The 21,612-nt window shown below is 44.2% G+C and overlaps 1 protein-coding gene across 2 annotated transcripts in view; it reads left to right on the top strand.

The window, feature by feature from the left end:
• Positions 1-21,612, top strand: part of ETV6 (ETS variant transcription factor 6) — a 144,093-nt gene that overhangs the window by 90,190 nt on the left and 32,291 nt on the right. For both annotated transcript variants that reach the window (XM_065658560.1, XM_065658559.1), the window contains exons 3-4: positions 16,022-16,186; positions 20,024-20,158. In XM_065658560.1, the coding sequence (XP_065514632.1) occupies positions 16,022-16,186; positions 20,024-20,158 (300 nt within the window). The remainder of the gene's footprint in view (positions 1-16,021; positions 16,187-20,023; positions 20,159-21,612) is intronic.

Below are 21,612 nucleotides of genomic sequence, written 5' to 3'. Positions count from 1 at the left end.
AAAGACTGAAAAACCTGTGTGATCTTTCTGCATGTTAAAGCAGAGCAGCATGCAAAAACAAGAACCCAAGCATTTTGCCTTTCTCTCCTTAACCCCATAGTGAGAGAGACAACATCCTGGGTGGAAGAACAGGATTTCGTAGAGGCTAACAGAGTCAGCAGAAATGTGTGAGCATTGGAGCTGCCAGGGTGCAGGGCTGTGGGACGAGCCAGCCCAGTGGGAAGCTGCAGAGAGGGGCATTCCTCAGTACCCAGCAAAAACTCTGAGCCTTGAAGGTCCTTTTTGTTGTATGGAGATGCAGGGTGTACAAAAAAGTCAACTTGGGCCTTCAAAATGATCAGCGAACTGAACTAGAGAGAGAACTAGGAAGTTTGATGCAGAGGAGCTGTGCTCCCTCTGCCCCATTCAGAGTCAACACTGCATCTGCCTCTGTGAACAGTACGGTCTAGGGGGCTGTGTTCATGTCTGTATCTTTGGCAAACACAAAACAGAAAAGGGACTACATCTTAAGAAATGCTGGTGCTTCGTGTGCAGCTCTGGGCTAAGTTCTCTGCTGATCTGCCCTCTGCCATGAAAATCCCTTATCTGGACACGAAACTGAAGAGACAGCAACGTGCCCAGATCCACAGAAAGATCTTGGTGTGCACTGTTTTGGACTCTTTCGCCTTAGTAATGCATGTCTCAATCAATTCTTCTAGATCCCTTCTTTGTTGTTAGGTTTTCAAAATCATTTTTTCTTCAAAGCTAGTTCCTATATTGAGTTTTTAATGCCCCTTACTGAGAACAACCTGTTTCCCAGTATCATTTCTCCAGGTTAGCAATTGTTATAATTGCAGCAAGGATGCCATTTAGCAATGAAGGGGAGGCAGTGAAGCGACACTTGTTCTGCATGCCAGCCTTTCTCTTACACACAGAGGCTCACTTATAGTTCTGGGAGAGAAGGGGGAAAACCAGAATAATAGCTCTGTGATTTTTTTTTTTTTTGTTTAACGCACGCTGCTTGCTTCTTGTTTTCTTTCTGATAACACCAAGGTATTTACGTGCAAACAAAAGACTCCTCTTGCAGAATCAGCCTCCTCCTCCTACCTGATTCCGTCAGCAAAGTTGCAAAAGCATGACTGCGACAGCACTAAATGAATAAGGGTGAGATTGGGCTGCCGAAAGAAATTTCCTCTTCACACGGTGTTCGCACCTCAGGGGTAGTGGGGCGAAGTGGAAATCTAGAAAAAGTTCAAAACAAGGCATCAACAAAACATCTTGTTAAAACGTCATGACGGTGTTTTCTTGTGAGAATGAACCTTCAAGTGAAGTAGTGTTTCAGGACCTAGATTAACAAATTTGGTCAGAGCTGGGAAGATACAGTATTGAACAGAACCAACCTAACAGTTGCCCATTCCAGCGGCTTCAGAGGAAGGTGTAAGAAAGAAATGCTGTAATTTATTAAGAAATAAACCACCTCACAAAGAAACCTTTTTCTGAATTTCCATTGTTTGGTTATCCAAACACCTGAATAACAAGGGCATAAATCTTTTCTGAAATTGCATTCATGTCCTCAGAAACTCTGCATGGTGTCAAACACAGAGGACTGTGTTTTCATGAACATACAGTATTTGAGTCCATATGCTCTATGTTTATTATCTGCCGAAGTGGTGTGAGACATCTAGAGTCTGCAGATTTTTTTCAGGGCTTCACAGGAAAATTTTTGGCACTTTGCATTCCCTGATGTCATTTTGTGTGAAATTGCTGAAGACAACTTCTCCCTCCTTCAAACTGACAATGTGCCCGTGTCTGCATTTCTGTACCATGCTGTCAGTGCTAAGCCAGTTGACCCCAGTCATGTGAAAAAATCAAAATCACGTTAATAAGCGAAGCATTTCAGTAAAGTAGTGTTCCACTTGTAGCCTTTTAAGAAGGAAGATCTGGAATGTCAACTTGTTTTGCACTGACAATGTATATCTAGTAGCTTAGTAATTTCTGTAATGTAGGAATTATAAAAACAGGCATGGAGGCATAAGTTAGGGCAACCTGAAAAGTTGGGTTAGAAGGTAGTCTTTCTTCGAAACACAGTTCACTATCCTTCTCTAATGTGCATGTTTGCTTCTTACCTTCTTCTCAAGTCTGTCTTTCTACTCATCCCCAAAATTACTATTGCTGGTACTGCTGGCAAAAACAGCTTTCATGGGTACTTAATTTGTGACACAGTCGGCTTAACCAAAGAGAGGAATATCCAGGCAAGTGTTTCTTAGTAGGACAAAAGATACTGCATTGGGGATGGCCAAATTCAGGCAAGTCCAGGCATGTAACCAGTAGGTCCAAATGGTGGATTTTTAAAAAATGATGTTCCATCTTATGCAAGTTGGTTGTGAATCAGTCTTCCCAGGAGAGCAGAAACTTGAGATAATTTGGAAGTTATGATACAAAAGAATGAAGCTAAACTGGTTTGGACTTTGTGAACCAAGCAAGTCTTGAGGCATTGGAAGAATAGAGGAGAAATTCCTACTTGATAGACACCTCTGTTGCTTTCCAGACTTCAACGTGATTGTGATTGTCTGAGTTTTCATGACGTAGTGGGTAAACAGATACACCTATAAATCTGGATTTCTGCATGATAAGATACGTAATTTGACAAGTATCCTTCACAGAGCTGACTGAAATTTGCCAAAATATGGGGGAGCACTACTATGAAAATTTTAATTAGATAAGTTGATGAAAAAGTATTTCAACTACATTTTCACAATATCCACTTAGTAAAGGGTGTATGGGGATTCCAGTAGTTCCAGCTGGTTCCCAGGAGAATCAGCACTGTATGCACACTATCATGCTGTTCTGTTTCCCTTTACGTTCAATCCCTCACCTCTCTTCTTTATATTGTAACATCCTCTAGGCAGGGACTCCTCTTTATTCAAAATTTTATACTGCCTGGCACAACTGTCAGCCATGTAAAGAAACCGTTAGATGTTACTAAATATTTCTGACATATCATTTGATTTTCTTCCACAATACTTAAACTGAGAAAAATAACGTTGCTACCCCTTACCCTGTCAAAAGAGAGGGCACTGCTAGTGGGACTAAGGGGTAACTTTGTCACCCCTCCCTGCTGTCACAGCTCCACAGCCGATCCCACCTCAGCTCTGGGACTCCCAGCTGCAGCACATGATGCCCCTCTCAAGAGACACAGGTCCCCTTCTCCCCAGCACATCTGTGGTAGCTTGCTGGTGAGAGCAAGCACAGGGATGGCCGTCCTTCCTGTGGGAAAGGAACGGTGCAGAGGACAGCACAAGATAGCTACACTGATGTTGAGGCCACTAGGCTTATTTACTAGCACAATAGGTTTACAGAGTATTAAGAATTGTGAATCTGCGATGGTATCAGTTACCCATCGTGACTAGGTATGCAGTCTCTATCACAGCACCTTTACCTTTGCAAGAAACCCGAAAAGCAGGATGAGACAGAACCTCCTTGTGAATTATCTCATCCATTTGTTTTCCTTTCCATTCAAAGCTTGATCCTCTCCTGGAGATGCGTAGGTAAATTATTTGCCTCTATTGACATTGCAATATTTTTTCCAGCCCTGGGAGCAAGCCTTTTTCGGTGACATCATCAAGATTAAACTCAAGTAATACAGCGAGCCGGTGCATTTTTCAGTGACATGACATGTTCTTTAACAATACTAGCTGAAGCATTTCCTCCCTTCTCTGTCACCACATCCAGCTGTTATTCTTTCTGCAATTTGCCACCTCCCTCCCAGTTATGTTGACCTAACTGTTAGTGCAATTGTGCTCTTAATCAGCTCAGAAAGCTGACCTGGCAGAAACCAATGTACATATATACTTAAAAACATGTTGTTTCTATCATCGAGATCACAGCATAGCTCCTTCACCAATTGCACTGGCACATCAAAGGGGTGGCCAGAAAACAATACTAAGTCAGCAGTGCCAGTGGACACTACATACTGGCTGAGCTGAGGCCTGGAAGGATCTGCTTTGAAGAACAGTGTAGTGATTGCAGACATCACAGCTTTGAGACATAGACTATTGTCTTTGTTCTGACTCTTTCATACCAGACAGAATAAGAGAAAGGGATTCTAATATACCCAGTTCAGGAGAGGGGATATTTCCATCAAGTGCAGGACTCCAGCAAGACACCTGTGAGGCTGGAGGGGAGAAACTAGAAGTGTCTGTTTCTGAGATCTAAGGCTGTCACAGAAAGGTGGCCATAGCTCACCCCAGCGTGTATCTGCACTGCAGTCAGAGAGGAGTCGGTGTCACAGCTGCCCAAGCGTTTGCTGAAGCCATGGTACCCACAGACTTCATGGTGAACTGGCTACCATGGTGTCAGGAGGGCTGTGTTGAACATACCACGTATGCTCAAGCCCTTGTTGTGGCTGGCACCTCAGGGAGCGAGTTCGGGGGACATCTCACGGGTGACTGCATGTTCTGCAGCCATGCCTCTGACTGCAATATGCACGTGGCTTTGAGACACACAGCACAGCGTCCTAGCTCTGATCTGACAAGCTCCCAAATAGGAACTTGCCTGCTGTCCCAATTGATAAAGTTGAATTCTGATTCCTTGGACAATATTTTCAAGTGGCCCCAAATAGAAGTAATGCCTCAACTTCCTAAGACTTGCATAGAAATAGTAAGTGGAAGCCAGTTTTTTGGGGGGCTTAATAGTTGAAGTTAGTGGGTGTGCTGACTAGCTTCAGAGCAAGCAGGAGTTAAACCCCGGAGAGGAAGCAGTTCTCAAGATGCAGCAAAGATAATCATGATAATTTATCATCTGATAATCAAAGAGCACACACTTAATTTGTTCTCATTATCAATGTATTTCAAGCACAAGTACCTTAATACAAGAAGCCTTTCTGTGTACAAGTTGCACTGGAAGGATAAAGACCCCCATGCAAATGCAATGCTGTTGCTCCTCCTGTATGGGTGATGTAGTGCAGTTTGGAGTCCATCTCAGTGGCCTCCCTGTCCCCCTGGATGTGGGAAAGGATCCCTGCCATCTAGAGCTGTTGTTTTATGCGCTTGACCTTTCTCTAGGACAGCAGTGTCTTCTTGGAGAAATGACTGACAGTTTGTAAGAGCTGCAGAGATTTAGTTCATTAAGGAACCATCGAGAAATGAAGTAAATCTGGAGTTTTTAACCATGTCAGAACTCTGGTTTGCAGCATGCTAAGAGCAGGCTTTTACCTCCAAAGCCCCAGATGTGGTTCAGAACTGAGTACAGCATGCAGTCTTCAGAGCTGTAATTTGTACCATTTCCCCCAGTTATTTAATATTTAATGTCACCTGAAGGCAGGTCTTCACATAAAGCACAGAGGAACTCATGTACTGGTGGACCGAAGCAGGCTTTTAGAGCCCTCCTGGATTAGGAGTCTGAAGGAGAACGCCTGCATAAGCAAAGAGACAGAGGTCCAAAAGTGAAATCAGTTAGAGTAGTAGTATGATGTGCTTTTATTCTGGTAGTAACATTTTCTCAACACTGATTGTCTTAATGATTATAGGCAAAGTAAGGCATGGTTCTAGCTGAGCTGCCAAAATCTGCTTTTACAGTAGCAGCACAAGTGCAGCTGCAGCTCTCAAGGCTTGGAGCCCCAGTGCTGAGGAAGCCAACAGATGACATCTTGCTGTCACGGCGTAGACTGTTCTGTAGTGGAGCTGCCCTCATGTTCCCTGAAAACAGCCTGGAAAACATGCTCTTTGTGTACACGCTCCCCCCTCCCCAGCTCTCACAATCACGGTTGAATTAGGAAACAAAGTCCCAGCCAAAATTCCTCAAGGGAAAGGGACCCAACTTCTTCAGGATGTGAGCCTCTGAGAACAAAATCTCCTTGTGAGAAGAAGGCAGTTTCTTAATACAGGAAGATTACAATGTCTTGCTACTTTGGTGGTGGTGTTTTGTTGGCATGTGAAACTGAGATTTCAAAACTTTCCACTTGATTCAGCTGTACAAAAAGGACTTCATGACCCCTCTCTTCTGAAACAGTAGAATCGCCTCTAAGTTTGCAGCCACTGGAAGATCTAGGTGACCTAGCTGACGATAGGTTAAAGTGATAAATTGCTGAAAGGGACCATCTTAATTTTAGCAGCTGTATTATTTCCAGCTAGCAACTATTTCTGCAGTTTTTCACATCTTTCTGGAGTGTTGATCAGGTACTGAAAACCAGAGTGTTCAGTTCCATCACCAGCATTACTGCTGCATACTGTAAGCGTGGTAATAATGTCAGCACCCCTCTCCACTGTACAGCAATTAGGCAGCAGGCGAAAGACTTAAGTAAAACCATATGTAGGTCAAGACTACCAAGATCAATTTATTTCTAACTATTTCTATTCCTTACAAATCTTCAACAGCCCAGCCAAAGATCAAGGCCATATTGTGATAAAAGAAAGAAACAGCATGTACTGACAGTTCATTCTAATACGGGGGGGTTTTTTGTTTTGTTTTTACCTTAAAGTTACTATTGCCAGGATACACCAAGTAAGTGACACAAGAAGTGGGAAGGAAAAGTAGGTGTTAAGGGTGTAAAGATGCTCTGCATTTGTCCAGTTGTAAAGGGGAACAGAATATAGTTCCTGGATTTGATCCGTCCTGTAACAGATTTGGTATATGGGCAGGTGTCCAGTGACTTTGTGCCTCACATCTACAAAACAGATATAACAATCTAATCTGTCTGCAGTTGAAAGGCACTGCGTTGTGTAAATGTGCATGTATTACTAATAGTAGTATCAGCAGTGACTGTATCCAATACAGGAAAATTGTAAAGAATGCTTGGAAGGCCTGAGTTTTGACTTGGATTAAGATAAATTGGTTTGAAACAAGAAAGAGTCGCCGAGAAGAAAATTAAAGTTTTGATAATCTTCTTGACTTCTACTTGCAGAACTGCTCTCTCCCTTCTGGCAGCGTGGTCTTTTGAGCTAGCTGACCCATGCCATTGTCAGGGCTCAGCTAGTTCTGCTTAGGACGTAGTTTTTGCACATACAAGGAAAAAAGCAACAGAAGACATTTCTTTCAGCTCCTTTTGGAAGGGAGCAGTAGGAAAGCAATGTCTGCTCCATGGAAAACGGCCAAAAATTGGTTGAGAAGGAGTCAGGAGTGGATTAGGACTATAACTGGGAGCAGAGCCAAACCAACGTTTCGCTGCTTGCGCTGCACAAGCCGCTCTGGTAGGAATCCCACGGCCACCTGCACGCTCTGCCCGTGGGCACGAGGTGAGCAAAGAGGTGGGTTGTCCTGGACCCAAGCAAGTTCTTTCCTGCCTGCAGCAACGGCAGCTACGGCTGAAGGGCTGTGGTCAGCTGAACGTTGTCCTTTCCATGGCTCACTGACTCACTCCTGCGCTCTGACCTTCTCTCAATGTGGTGCCCAGATGCAAAAAGCCAGCCTTCTCCCTGCCCTGGGAGGACAGCTCTTGTCAGGCTTCTAGGAAGGTTTTGCGAACAACATGAAAGGAAACCGGGGCTGTTCTGTGCAATTCTTGAAAGCTCTTGGACATGGCTCGTGGAGTGAGTGCCTGGAAAACAGGCTGGTCTTTTCATCACCTCTGCGGTTTCTCGCTTCTTCGGCTGGTAGCTTTTCCCTTCCAGAACTTCAAGCCCTGACCACTTAAGCACGCACACCAGCACCTTTAATCTAGACTGGTTTGCACCGTCCTGGACAAACTGTTTTCAGGCCACAAACTGCCTGTCAGCAGCAGGTAGACTCCTCCAGCATTTTACTATTTTCTGTGACTGATGCTGAAACAGGGGCAGCTCACAGGGAAAAGATGGCTCTGTCTTAGGGTCCACTTTTTCTGCGGGCTAAATCCAGATGATGCAGGCGGAAACAGAAAGTAGGGGGACGGCTGCTACGGATCATTTACAAGAAGTACAGCACAACTGGCCATGTTAATGACTGGGGCTGCACTTGAGGCTTTATTCTGACATCAGGTACAACTCTAAGGACTTCAGGAATTGGTCTGCAGTGTTCAGGGACTTTTCTGGTTGTTGTTGCGGCAGGGGGTCTTAGACATAGCTGAGTAATATTGTGTAAGAGAGTTACTTTATTTACTAACCTTTTATCAGAAAGAAGAGGGTTCAGCTATAGAGTGAGAAAGAATATGTTGTTCATGTTGAATTCTGTAGGCCCTTTCCTCCCCCCTTTCCCACTTACACAGACTTCAGATTTTGTGGGGTTTTTGTACCGGTGACTTCATCTGCCATCATTAATCAGCGAGCTATCTCAGCCCAGCAAGCTAATTTAGAGTCCCGCTTGCGCATTTGATCAGCAAATGCAAACCATGTGTAATGTCAGCAGGTCAGGGGAGGTGATGGAACATGGGATTTTCACCTCAGTTCCAGAAAGGGCCATAGTTGCTTCCAGGAAGTTAAGCTTGGCACTGAGTGTGGGGAATTGAAAAGATTTATTTCCCTGTATGAGAGCTCAGAGCTTGATCATTCTAATCAAGCATTTTCCAATCAATATGTTTCTTATGGGCTTTCCAAAGGCTGCATTAGAAAACCAGTTTTATTTATTTTATGACCCTGGAGCCCCAAGGGATTTGGATGTGTCAGCTTTCCAGGGTCTCTGTACAGACTGAGGAGAGAAGTGCTGGGTCACGGGGCACCACACTAGCAAAGTCAGCACGACAGGAAACCAACCCGGAGCTTCACCAGGTTTGTTTCTGTAGATGTCTGCATACCCAGAGGCCCCAGAGCACAAGGCATTACCTGCACTTGTGCTCTGCCTGAAACACCCTGTTCAACAGGACAGCAGGATATATGTGCCTATGCCTTTTATTTCAGATTACTACTGAAAAAGCTGTTTCGTCCTCTGTGCCCAGCAGCGTGGGAAGCTTCCCAAAGCCTTGTCATTCTGGTTACAGGCAGTTTCATACCTTTTTAAAGGACACACAAGCCTCACTGGAGTCTCTCTTCCTGCTCAGCACAAAGCTCCTCTGTTCCCTATCTAATAGTTTTTTCCTTAACAAGACCTGTAAAGGCACATTTTCGTCTCCTGCCGTCCATTTCCCTTGTACCAGTTTGTACTCACCTCCCAAATAATTCTCTCTGAGGATTAGGCAGGATTAACCTTTTCCTCCTTTTCTATCTTTGCTTATCTCTGGGCCTCAAATCTGCAGAGCCAGCTCTCCACTGCAGGATGAGGCAATCCCTGCAGGCCAGCAGCAAAGAATGGCCACTGCTTCTCCACTACCTGGATCAAGTGGCACCTGCTGGGAAAACCAAGTGGTCCAGCACATCCCCGCACACCAGACCTCTGTCCCTTACTTGTAACAGCAAGTGCATAGACCACCAGCGATACGGGGTTTATCCTGTGGTAGGACTGTATCTTCCACACATATGCCAACCCAAGAGCAGTCCCAGAAGGCACTTGTTTAGGGTGTCTGTCTGCATGGGGATAGCGAAGCGTGCCACAGCTCTCTGTCACCCATTCCACTCCTCTGAGAAATTAGAAAGGCTTCCTGAGAAAGCAGGGTCCTTAATCTTCCTGCCTTTATTTTCCATAGCAGAAGCAGTCCTGAGGAGCTGCTGATTGCCCTGTGGGTGGGAGCCTGCCAGCACTGGTAGCTATGGGGAAGGCACTTATGGTAAGAGATCAGTGCAGCAGCTCCAGCATAAAATCCCCATCTCAGGAGGACCTCAGCACCCAGCTTGGGCTTTAATTTGAAACCGCCTTCAGCATGATCGGCACACTGCTCTTGAGCTCAGTGCTGCAGCCCTTCTCGGGGAGCAGCACGTCGTGGTTTGTCCTGTCAGATTCGAGTGCTGGGTCAGAACAGGGCCCCTGGTCTGCATCAACAATCAATATCTCTGAACAGAGAACCAGAGAGCAGCAGAAACAGCACCATGGGAGTATTGAACCATAGTCATTCAAAGCCACTGTGCAGTATTTTGCACTTTTGAAGTATTTCAGATGTTAACTGGCCAAGCCCCGTGACACCTCGTTGCATTTTGGTGGGCTAGCTTTCCAAATGAAGAAATGAGACAGAAGGAGGAGACTTTTAAAAGTTACTCTGTGAGAGCCTGGGAGAAGGGTTTGGATCTAATCCTGTATTTTTCCTCTAGACCGTGTTGCCTTTATACAGAAATGAAGAGGAAAACACAACCTCATGCTTCTCCCCTGCTTGACATACACCATCATATGCAGAACTACATATTATGCTCTATGGGTAACATGGAAGAATTTTGTAAATTAATGACAAAAGAGACAGCTTCAGTTCCTAAAGAGCTAGTTGGTAGTGAACATTCAAGTCTGCTGAACCTCTCCAACATTGTTTTCTTGCTAAAGGCTCAAGTATGGAGCTGGCTTTCCTGATGCTGCCCGTGATGCTGCATCTGTCCCTGTGTGTTAGGAAAGCAGCTGCTGATTTGCATGCGCTGGCCCCTTTGCTCTTTGCCCAGCTGTGCTAAGGAGTTTTGGTGTGGGAGTGAGAACGGTTCTGTCAGCCCTGCAGAAAGCAGGGCTAAGTGAGAGGTCTGTCTTTACCCCTTTCTCGCCTCGTCATCCTGCCTGCCAGGCAGCCAGGTGTAAGGACGGAGCGCCCAGCTGAAGTGGAACAAAAAGTCAGATGAAACTGACTGTGAATGTTGTTCCGACATGCATGCTGCCGTGTGGCTGCATCCTCATATCGAAACTAAAACGGAACAGCAGGTCTCAGTGGTACTATACATCACTCTTTGCATTGGATTTGTGTCTTCAGATTGTTCCAAAATGACTCAAGGTGAAAACAGCGTACGGGACATTATACTTCACATTTTAGATGTATATGTTGCATACATTGTGCATAGCAACTCATACTGTAAAACGCATACCCTCTTTTCCAAAGCAAAGAAGGAGATGCTGAATGTGAATGCTTTGCAAAATTCAAGATTGGCTACATCTCTTCGAAAAAGTTGTAAGCCCACCAGAATTCTGTGGTCAGATGCAGATATTGCTGGCTGTGTAGTTTTACGTGCAGAAGGTTATACTAGGTGAGCAGAGCACTCTGTTTTCCAACCTCAAAGCCTGATCATGCTTGAATTTCCTGAGGGGCTCACTGTCAAAAAAGGAGGGAACTCTTTAGAGACCGTCAGGTTAAACTCCTCTTCAACAGACCAATATGTTCTGCTGCATGTGTGTGCCCATGTGTGTAAGCGCCTGAACATACGTAAACAATTTTACTTGAAGAAGAAGGTGTAAATTACCCCATCGGCCCCTCTTCATTGTACTTGTTTTTCCTGCAGAGAATAGAAAGGAACAGGAGTGGATTTCTGCTGTAGTCCAGATGGTTATCAGCTTGTGCCCTGGAGCACGAGAATTGATCACTCTCACAATTTATAAGGTAGCTGGTGTAACAGGTGTTAGAAACAGGACTTCAGGTGAGGAATAAGCCACAGAAGTAGATAATCTATTAAGACACCAGTGCACCCGCCTGCGGCATTAGAAAGGTGAGCATGAATATTGCTCCCTGTTTGATGCATATGAAGCTGTCAGATTATAAAAGCGTCTATAAATTATTGTATTTTACTCAGCTGGAGGTGCTGTTTGGAAGCTGACAGAAGACAGACTAGAGAATATGCTGGATCTCACAGAGCCAGATTCTAATGGTTTACATGGCTTTGTCTCACCTGCTTTCAGCTATTGAGTTCAATAAGTTTTTGTTGTTGCTTATTTTTCCACTACGCAGATAGGGAGACCAAGGTTGGAAATGCTTGCTGGATTTCAGCCAGCCGAGCACTGGCAGAGATCAGAGCAGAGCCAGGTTTGATTCCGAGGTCAAAATTCACCCTCTGAAGTCCATGATGACACTGGCCACCGAGAGGGTTAGACCGGGAGAAAGGCAGTGTCCTCCATGTCTGATCACACCTACTGAAAGCAGCAAAGCCTTCCCACTGATTTCAACACTCAGTTCAACAGGCAAAAACTCTGTCCTCATTTTGTAACACAGCACTCGCTTTGCTCACTTTATTCTGCTTGGTAAATATCTTTGTTAGTTGAAGACAATGCTGCTAGCTTTCACAGAGAATAAAACTGGAGAGATAAAAAGAGCCCATTTTCCTCCACCATGGGCACGACAATAAAAGAGAAGATGGCGAGGGGGAAATAAGAAACAGCATCCAAAAAAAAAAAAAAGAAAAATTGTGTAAGCGGGATTAGTTTTTCTTTCATGGAGAGTATAGTAAAGCATTTTCAGGACCTACTGATAGCTGTTTGTGTGCTGTGCTGTAAAAACCCTTCAGCTGCAAAGGCAACCCTCTCATTCCCTTGTTTTCACAAAACCAACTGCTTCTTTTTAAGAAAGGGCAAAGAAGGTGACATACAAGTTTAGTAAATGCTGTACTGCTCATGAAAGAATTTTTTTTTGAATGACAGTTTCTGAAGTACTTTTAGGAACACCAGTCTGCACCCACAGAAAAGCCTCCCATGACTGAACTGGTTCAGCCTCACAAAACCAATGGGCAGTGGAGGCAGGCAACCACAGAGGGGTTTTTTTGGCAAAACTAACTTCCCAGGAAAACAGCAGGGCAGAGAGAGAGGGAGGTGAGAGGGGAGATGGTGCATCTAGGGAAAAGCAGTTAATTTATTTTACGGCACTTTATATCTTCCAAACACAATGTAAGTATTTAATTACGGTATCACCCCATGGGTGATACATCCACCCACTCATTTTAGCGATAGCCAAACTGAATTAGGCTGCTTGCTGGTTCTCAGTCACTAGCAGCCAGGTGATCCTAGGTCATTCTACTTTGGGGCTTTTCTCACAAGCTTCAGAGATGCTGCTGAAACGCAGCAGAGGCCTGATTTGCAGTGTGAAGCATTGAGTCTGTTTCAGAGTTGCCAACACAGCACACATGGCTTGTCCCAGTCTGGGTAGCTTATTTGTCTGGTTTGGGTCTAGCACAAATCAATTTAAACCTCTCTTCAGACATGGTGCTTTTGTGTTAGGTGAACAGAATGCAAAAATACCCTGTCACCGGGACATGGGATGATGAACTGTGCTTGTACAGAGAGTGATTTATTTATTATGTTGTTATCTATAGGGCAGCATGTACATAATGTGAAGTTATCATATAGCTCTGCCATGTTGGCCTGATTTTCCCAGTGATGTTTTGTTTTGTACCTCATCATGTGAAATGCACTTTAGAAGTCCAGTTAGATTTTCACATGACAGTGCTCCTTTGAGCAACTTATTGTGTGCATGACATGGCAAAGGGGGAGGCGAAAAGAAACCACATATGAGCATTTCAAGCCCTTCTCAGATGGTCTTTTAAACCCTTTCATAAGTTGTGGCCTGGCTGCATCATGTCTGACTTCTCTTTTAGCTGCAGTCAATGTGCATGCTGCCCAGCAGCGGACTGGAGTCTGGAGTGTGTTTTCTGCAGGAATAACCCAGTATTCAGCAAAAGATGAACCTCACTCTGGCATTTTAGATGACAGTTTGCAGATCTCTGAGCAGATCTCTGAGTCGATCTCTTCTCTTTAGTGACCAATGACAGAACCCAAGGGAATGTCAGGAAGATGTGCCAGAGGAGGTTCAGGTTGGACATTAGGAAAAGGTTCTTCCCCCAGAGGGTGGTGGAGCCCTGGAACAGGCTCCCCAGGGAGGTGTCACAGCCCCAGGCCTGACAGTGTTCAAGAAGAGGCTGGACAAGGCCCTCAGACACATGGTGTGAACTATGGGGTTGTCCTGTGCAGGGACAGGAGTTGGACTCGATGATCCTTGTGGGTCCCTTCCAACTCAGGACATTCTATGATTTTATCTACACTTCATCCCATCTCTTCAAAAAGAAAGGTCCAACAGAAAACTCTGACTCCAGTAATCAGACCCTAATTCAATGGGGGGAAGAGAATCTAAGTCCTTCAAAAATAAATAAATGCTACTTCTTGTTTCTGTGTGGTACATAATACAGTGCTACAAGGCAGTTGAAAGCCGGTGGAAATTCCTGCTGCTGCCATGCGGATGTCCCTTCCTTAGGTCAGCTCTGACCCTTTCTCAGGCTCGATCTCAATTCCTTTTCCAACTGAGATTCAGTTCTGTATGCAGCTGTTGCTCTGGGACTTTCCAAAGCCACTGTCTGGGAATCTGGCATAGCAGCAAAATGCAATTCACTGCATGTGACCTCTTACTAAAACAGAAAAAAAGAGTTGCCTATCTGTTAAAGAAGTAAAACCCAGAACAAAACAGCAGTACAACTCTCCTGGCTTTCTTTTAGTGCCTGGTAGGAGGAGGGTAATCAGATCTCAGAGAATGGTGTGCCAGGAAGGAAATTTCTTGCCATGTGTCGCATACAATCAGCCAGGTGCAATATGAGGAAGGGAGGTTCATCTTCCTCTGAAGCGTAAGGTATTAGCTCCTGCCAGAGGCTGTGTACCAGAGATCTGATCAGATATGGCAAATTTTATGTTCCTATGTACAGTGTGAAGCCTTCATTTCTACGCAACACATGATAGCAAGTCAAACAATGAGTCATCTCACAAGGGGGAAAAGGAAAAAAAGCTTTTATCTCCCAGTGGATTGGAGATAATCTCTCTACCTGGGTATAAACAGCTCTTCACCGTGCTGCCTTCTCTCCAGGGGAAAGAAGCTATTTTAAATTTGTCTGTAAAACAGACATTGAATTGTCACACCTTCCAAGTCTCTCTGCCTGGGCCCTGTAAAGGTAGCAGGCAAAAGGTCTTTGACTTTCATGGTAGCTTGGTTGGGTTCCTGTGAGTAAACACAGTAGTCTAGTCTGCATATGCTGTACGAGCTGGCTGGGAGAAAGGGAGTGCCAAATTCTCCTTGGAGCCCCGGAAAGTCTGTGTCCAATCCGAACATACCTGCTATTTTACTATAGAATGGCACAGCATCCTTATATGGACACAGTTACACTGGTAATATTTTATCGCTGTACAGGAAACCCAAGCTAAATCAGTGCTAAAGGTGCCACAGCCTCAGCACTGATTTTCCTCTCCGGTGTGGGAATAGCATTGGCTAGCATATCGGCATCTGCAGGAGGGGTGGGCTAGTCCAAATACACCTTTCTCAACCATACCCACACTGATAGCCACTTACAGACCCACTGTTACAGAGGCTGTGTGAAGCAGCCCATCTTTACAGACCCCAGCCACCTAGAGGGAAGTATGGTCGTAGCTCTCTTGCATCTGACTACTTTTCATTATTCTTGATCAATGAATTTAAAAGGGGCATGAAGAGAGAGCACACCTCTCTTCTATGAAAGGTTACACACCAAGGGTGGATGGGGCCAAGGACTTTGCCTCCTGCCTGCTATGCACCTCAGAAGGAGCAGCTGGAGGAAAATCCCATTTCACAGTGGAAACCTGGAATGAAATAACATCCTATAAACTTTTTTCAGGATGCTGAGGCAGTTCTTGTTTCTCAACATGTCGCAGATAAACCAAGGTGCCCAAGCTAATGAAGTATTTCACAGTCCAGTGCTTAGAGTAATCCTGCATCAACGTGACATTCCTCTCCTACACCTTCCCCTGAGACACTGCACATTATGGTGTAGGGAGAAAGAGGGATTCACAGAATCACAGAATGTTAGGGATTGGAAGGGACCTCGAAAGATCATCTAGTCCAATCCCCCTGCCAGAGCAGGAACCCCTAGGTGAGGTTACACAGGAAGGCGTCCAGGAGGGTTTTGAATGTCTCCAGAGAAGGAGAATCCACAACCCCCCTGGGCAGCCTGTTCCAGTGTTCTGCCACCCTCACTGAGAAGAAGTTTCTTCTCACATTTAAGTGGAACCTCTTGTGTTCCAGCTTGAACCCATTACCCCTTGTCTTACTGTTGGTTGTCACCGAGAAGAGCCTGGCTCCATCCTCGTGACACCCACCCTTTATATATTTATAAACATTAATGAGGTCACCCCTCAGTCTCCTCTTCTCCAAGCTAAAGAGACCCAGCTCCCTCAGCCTTTCCTCATAAGGGAGATGCTCCACTCCCTTCATCATCTTTGTGGCCCTGATTCACTGATGTTTGCCTATGTTCCCAGGCCTTGTCTCAGTTTGTAACACAATCATGATCTCTTCCTGCCACAGGTTTGCAGCCCGTTTACTGGAGCAGGGATGATGTGGCACAGTGGCTCAGGTGGGCGGAGAAGGAGTTTTCCTTGAGGCCGATTGAGAGCAACACTTTTGAGATGAATGGCAAGGCTCTGCTGCTCCTGACCAAAGAGGACTTTCGATACAGGTCTCCTCATTCAGGTGAGAATCACTTACAGAAGCTGTGATCGAAAAGAGAGAGGTAGCTGTGAAAAATCTGGAGAGGGTCAAAGGAGGAAATTGTCACATTTGTTGGGGTGGACTGGACAAGGGGAGGAGAGGGAGGACAAAGACTCTTGTATGAGGCAAGGACAGAAATGACAAAGAGGGAATGAAATTCTGATACACCTGAGTTGTAGGCAAATTTGAATGCAAATTCAAACCCAGACCCAAACATCCAACCTGTTTCTAGTTAAATTCCCTGCAGAACTCCCAGAAAGCAAGTTTCTTTGGCAGCACTTTGTGACTTCCAACTCTTCCCTCTAAAGACTTATCTTTTCACAGACCCAACTACAGCAGCAAGTTAATCAAGTGCTCCAGCCTCTTAAGAAGCCCATATTAGCATTCTGCCTCACAGTTGGCTTGGCTGACGTGCTGTTAAAAGTGACTGCAAAACTCCTCCCTGGGGGACCTTTGCTCTATTTAACGGCCCCTGTAGGCTTTGCTTTACTTTACCATATTCTCTCACGTGCTGGAGTCCAGCCCAAGGCACAGCACAGACAGGTGTGTGAATCAGGCTGCCTATTGCTCAAATTATGTCTTCATTTATTCACAAAGAAGATTTAGAAATGTGTATGTTGCCTGCCTGTATTTATATCCCCTGCGGTCTGTCTGCCCCAATTTTACAGTCAGAGTAAGCCTCTACCCTCCTTTGTCAGGGATGTTTAACTAAATATGAGTTATTGGTTCTAAATAAGAGTTGTGAGCTTTTCTTTTGTGGCCATACAGGGTACTCCTGTTAAATATAAAGGCTCGTAATCCAGTCACCGTAGGTGATCAAAGAGTTTGGACGAGGCAGTGGCAGAATAGCTCTGAAGAGGCTTCCAGTGCAAGGCTCACTAGGTGCAGAAGTACAGCTGGCGCTGCTTGGATCCAGCTGATAAACAAGCTGTGGCACTAATTCTGCATGAAGCTGCTCGGTGACTGCCTTGAACGCACCCCAACAACCATCCTTCTACAGAATCTGCCTCACAAACTGTGGCTTATGTTTAGTGTATACAAAGTTTTTTAAGCATGTGCTTCAAATCCAGGACTAATTTTGTATGGAAGGAGATGCCAAACATTAATGTCTATTGCCAGTATTATACAGTAGTGAAAACTGATGCCTAGAAATGTCCTTTTTAAAAAAATTCTGGTACACCTCTTTGAATCATTTCATTAAAAACTTAGCCCTCCTTAAGGCAAAAGGAGTATTGAAAGTGGGGATGTGGTCAAGGGTTGCAAGGAACACCTTTGTGTATCTTGTCTGCAACTCCCCTTGTCATCTCAGTGCCTTGCTATGTACAGGCTATGCCTCTGCTCTACCCCTTGTGTGCTGTGAGGGCACTCGAGTAAGATTAAAACGTTTGTAGGCTGGACACAGGGCATTTCCAAAAAAGAGCCTCTGGCTTGCAAATCCTCACTTCATGCAGAAGGTTAAGCTCGCTCTTACCTAAATCTGGAATGAAATAATGAAACTAAAGGCCTCCTCCCTCTCTTTTTCTGTCCTCCTTCTCTCCAGGTATTCCCCACTGGTAATAAACCTTTTAGAGGATAACTGAGTCAGTCCCTAAAAATGTAGATGACTGTAGGTAAAGGGACATTACCTCAACATTTCCCAGAAATTAACTCTGTGTGAAATTTAAGAACTCTGAAATAACATTTGCCATAGAGGCATTAAGTTTTTCAAGGGTGTAGCTTCATAAAAGCTGTATCCTTTACCCTCATGGTTAAACCAGGAGAACCATATCCTCTCCCCCCAGAAATCCTGGCAATAAAGTGAGCTCACAGCCCCATGGCTATTCTCCTATTTAAGGCTGGCCAGGGAAGGGAGATAGCGAAGGAGAGAGAGAATGAAAAACACCTTCTTAACTAGCATTACTGCATCAAGGTGATGCAGAAGCATAACTGTTCTGCTAGGTGAAAAAAAGACAGCCAGCTTTATGGATGTTTCCACTAGTCTGTCCGGCCAAATCAAAAGGGGTACAAATTTACTACCTCATTGCTTGGAGTGTTACAGCACTAGTTATGATGATGCCACTATTGCATTCAAAGGTGCAAATTATGTGGTAAAATCACTTTTTAGCCTTTCATGTACTAGATGTGGAAAAGGTAACTGGGTTCTCGAGGCTTTGTTTTTAATTAGATTTTCAGGTATTGCATTCACCTTTTAAAAATGCCCTAAAGTCACTGCTGAGACAGTAAAAGCAGCCAAGATGCTAAAAATAAAGGAAGCTGAACTATAGAAAGCAGGATGTTTCACACTAAGGCACTAAACTTGCCCACAAATAGAGCAGTGGCAGTTTATAGAGACAGGGGACAAATGGTGCACAGCTTACAGTCTCATAGAAACAACTACTAAAAAACCCCACACATTTCAGAAAACTCTCTCAGAAAATCCAAGATTTCCTAAGTGAAACTTCACTGAGTTCGTTTTCAGCTAATATGTTATCGCTGCAGCCTGTTCATCTGTAATATGAGCAGTGACAAGAACAGAGCACAGCAGAGTTAAAGTTGAGAGACTTTCTACCCTGTGTTGTACATTTTTACTGTGAAACATGCAACCAGTTACATCAGAAAAAATTTATAGGTGCCTTCGTGTTTCATGTAGATGTTGGAGGAAGGGCATCAGTACAAGATGTAATACATAAAAAGACACAAAATAAGCTGTTAGTCCATTGGTCTCCTAGGTATTGCAGTGATATGTTCCACTGAGGAAAGATATCACAATTCTAGTGCCCAGGAATAGGGAGGGAAGAGAGGAACAGCCTGCCTGCACCCCAGAAAGAAGCATCTGGATCAGTTCATGCAAGCACGTGTGAACTTGGTTCAGTGCAATTCGCTGCAGACATTTCTGTGGAAGAGTGATACATTAGCAACTAACAGACTATATTCACCCATACAGAACACCAAGTGCACTGCATTTTGTTCCTTTGTCTGCGTGATATCTGTGGTCTAATGTTGCCTGTTGCAGTGAGCTCCATCCAGATTCTAATAGTTAGAAATAACTGGTTTTGGGATTCCATTTGGGCTTTTCAGGAGTCCAACCCATGACACCAGGAGTGAGTTACAGGAGTTCCTAAGGCATCTATAGCACTTGAGTGTCATCAGGAATTGTCACCACAGCAAGGGTGTTCGGGGTAGTTAAATCTCTCAATTATTTTCAAATCTTTTGAGACCATCCCGAAGTAACATCTTGAAGTTAGAGTTCTTCCTCCTAGAATGGAATATCTGAGTAGCACACTGCCTCTGGCCTTGAGGCACCAGTGTTCCATGGAGAGGTTTTAACACCTCTTCTGTCTCATCCCCCCATAAAGCCTAAATTGTTCAGTAATTAAAGAAGAGCACCACCTTTGTTCCCAGCAACTCACTGCATAAATCATGGGCTCTACATTTAAGAATACTGTGTCCTAAGGTGTATCTATCTAAAAAAAACAAGGCTGTGATGAGAGAAGGCGTAAGACTGAACTAACTACTTCTTGTAAAGGTTTGGAGCTCTTGGATGGGCAGTCACGTAGCCTGAAAAAATTCTGTGTTGAGGTAATAAAAGCCATGTCTTGTCATTCCCCCATTTTTCCACAGTCACACACAGGGACGTGATCTGCAGCTGGTTTTTTTCTTTTTTTTTTTTTCTTTCGAGGAAGAACCTTGCAAAACAGTGAAATGTAGGATTTTACTGCAAGCATTTTGGGGTCTGAAAATAGCATCCAGGAGCCATGAATTCATGCATCAGATGGCTAAATGAGGCTTCTCAGCAGTATGTAGGTTTTCATTTCCTTTTTCCTGCTGTTTCTCTTTCAGGTGATGTTTTGTATGAACTCCTTCAGCATATTCTGAAGCAAAGGAAAGCTCGAATGCTCTTCACACCTTTCTTCCACCCTGGGAACTCTATCCATGCTCAGCCAGAGGTCATATTACACCAGAATCATGATGAAGGTAACTCTGTCTCTTTCTTATGGAAACTGCCATTCCAGAGGCAAGTACAGTAAGACTGTGAGGAATTACATCATTTTCTTGCATCAAAGTTACTTCAGTAAAGCTACTCTCCTTCGTTTGTCTCCGTTAGCTTTAGAACAATCAACTGGTCTAGGGAGTCAGCTGTCCATTCTCCATTTATCTTGTATTATTTTGTCCTGTTTCCAAAGCTATGCCAGATGTGGATTAAAAAAATACCAGAAAGTTTTACTGACCGCATCGATTCATTTTTCCTCACTCCCAATTATGTAGACAAAGGCGCTTCATGGACTTTTAGTATCTTGGAGATGCAACTAGATGCGATTGTTTGCAGAGCAAGGGAGAAGGCAGCCTCAGCCATGCCAAAGTTCCTAGCACTGTGTCCATCTTGTTGCTCAGCTTTTGAGCTGATTGATCAATTCATGTTGAGAGAAGTTTTTTTTCTGCAGGTGTTCTCTCATTTTTCCTATCACAATTACTTGCTTAGGTTATTAGTTAGCTTTCTAGTAGTGTCCACACTTACCATGCCTGTCAGAGGTGGTAAAGAAAGAATAGATATGTTTGTGGAATTGCAGATTTGGGCTTCTTCTGCTCATTATTAGTACAGATCGAAATGTACATGTGCTTCCTTCAATGAAAAACAGAGGTTTTATTTTCTTTTAAAATATACACACAGAATTCACTTTTTCAATTAAAATTTTTTTTAAAATCTAGGAAACAGTAGTGTTATTCCTTTTTTAAGTAAAGAGGAGAAGAGAACACAAGTGAGTTATGATATTGCCCTGGTTTCTGCTAACTGGAGCAAAGATGCACAAATTATTTCCAGATTCAATGTGGGACTGCAAGAGAATATTCAGGAGTACTGTCAGAGCTGTACAAGTAGCCCATGGTCAGCCTGAGCAAGCCAGAATCAAATGGCACCTGCAAAACTCTGAGACTAAGCCAAGCGCAGGACAGCAGCAGGTGGGATAAGGACACTCCAAAGTGTTTCCACACAGCTGTGTAAATATTTCAGATTAGAAGAGTGTGCTACAGGTCAGGACGAGGTTGAATTGGCGGAGTTGTGCAAGAGACAGTTACCTAGTGTATTAAGATAGGCACTTTAGAGAGACCATTATAAAAATCTTCATTTTTTCATGAAGCTTGACGTTCACCCACAAGTGTTCCCTTTCTAAATTTCAAACATAAATACTAGCTGCCCTCTCAGACACCCTGACATCAAAGATATGGACCAACTTTCACTCGAGAGAGAATTTCACAGGGATGTTGAGTTGACCTTTCATGTGCGCCACTTAAAATGTAAGTTCTTTGTAATCTAGTCCAACTTCTGTCAGAGCACAGGATGATTAAGAAACAACTTTGATTTCTTCCTCACAATACTCTGTATGGTGGTAGTACCACTGTATTTGCTTAGAGAACTCTGAGCTATTACTTAA

The sequence above is a fragment of the Caloenas nicobarica genome, chromosome 1 (genome assembly GCF_036013445.1).
Source record: "Caloenas nicobarica isolate bCalNic1 chromosome 1, bCalNic1.hap1, whole genome shotgun sequence".
Taxonomy (NCBI): Eukaryota; Metazoa; Chordata; class Aves; order Columbiformes; family Columbidae; genus Caloenas; species Caloenas nicobarica.
The sequence above is the reverse complement of the archived record's forward strand: the minus strand, read 5'-3'. Positions and strand labels throughout refer to the sequence as shown.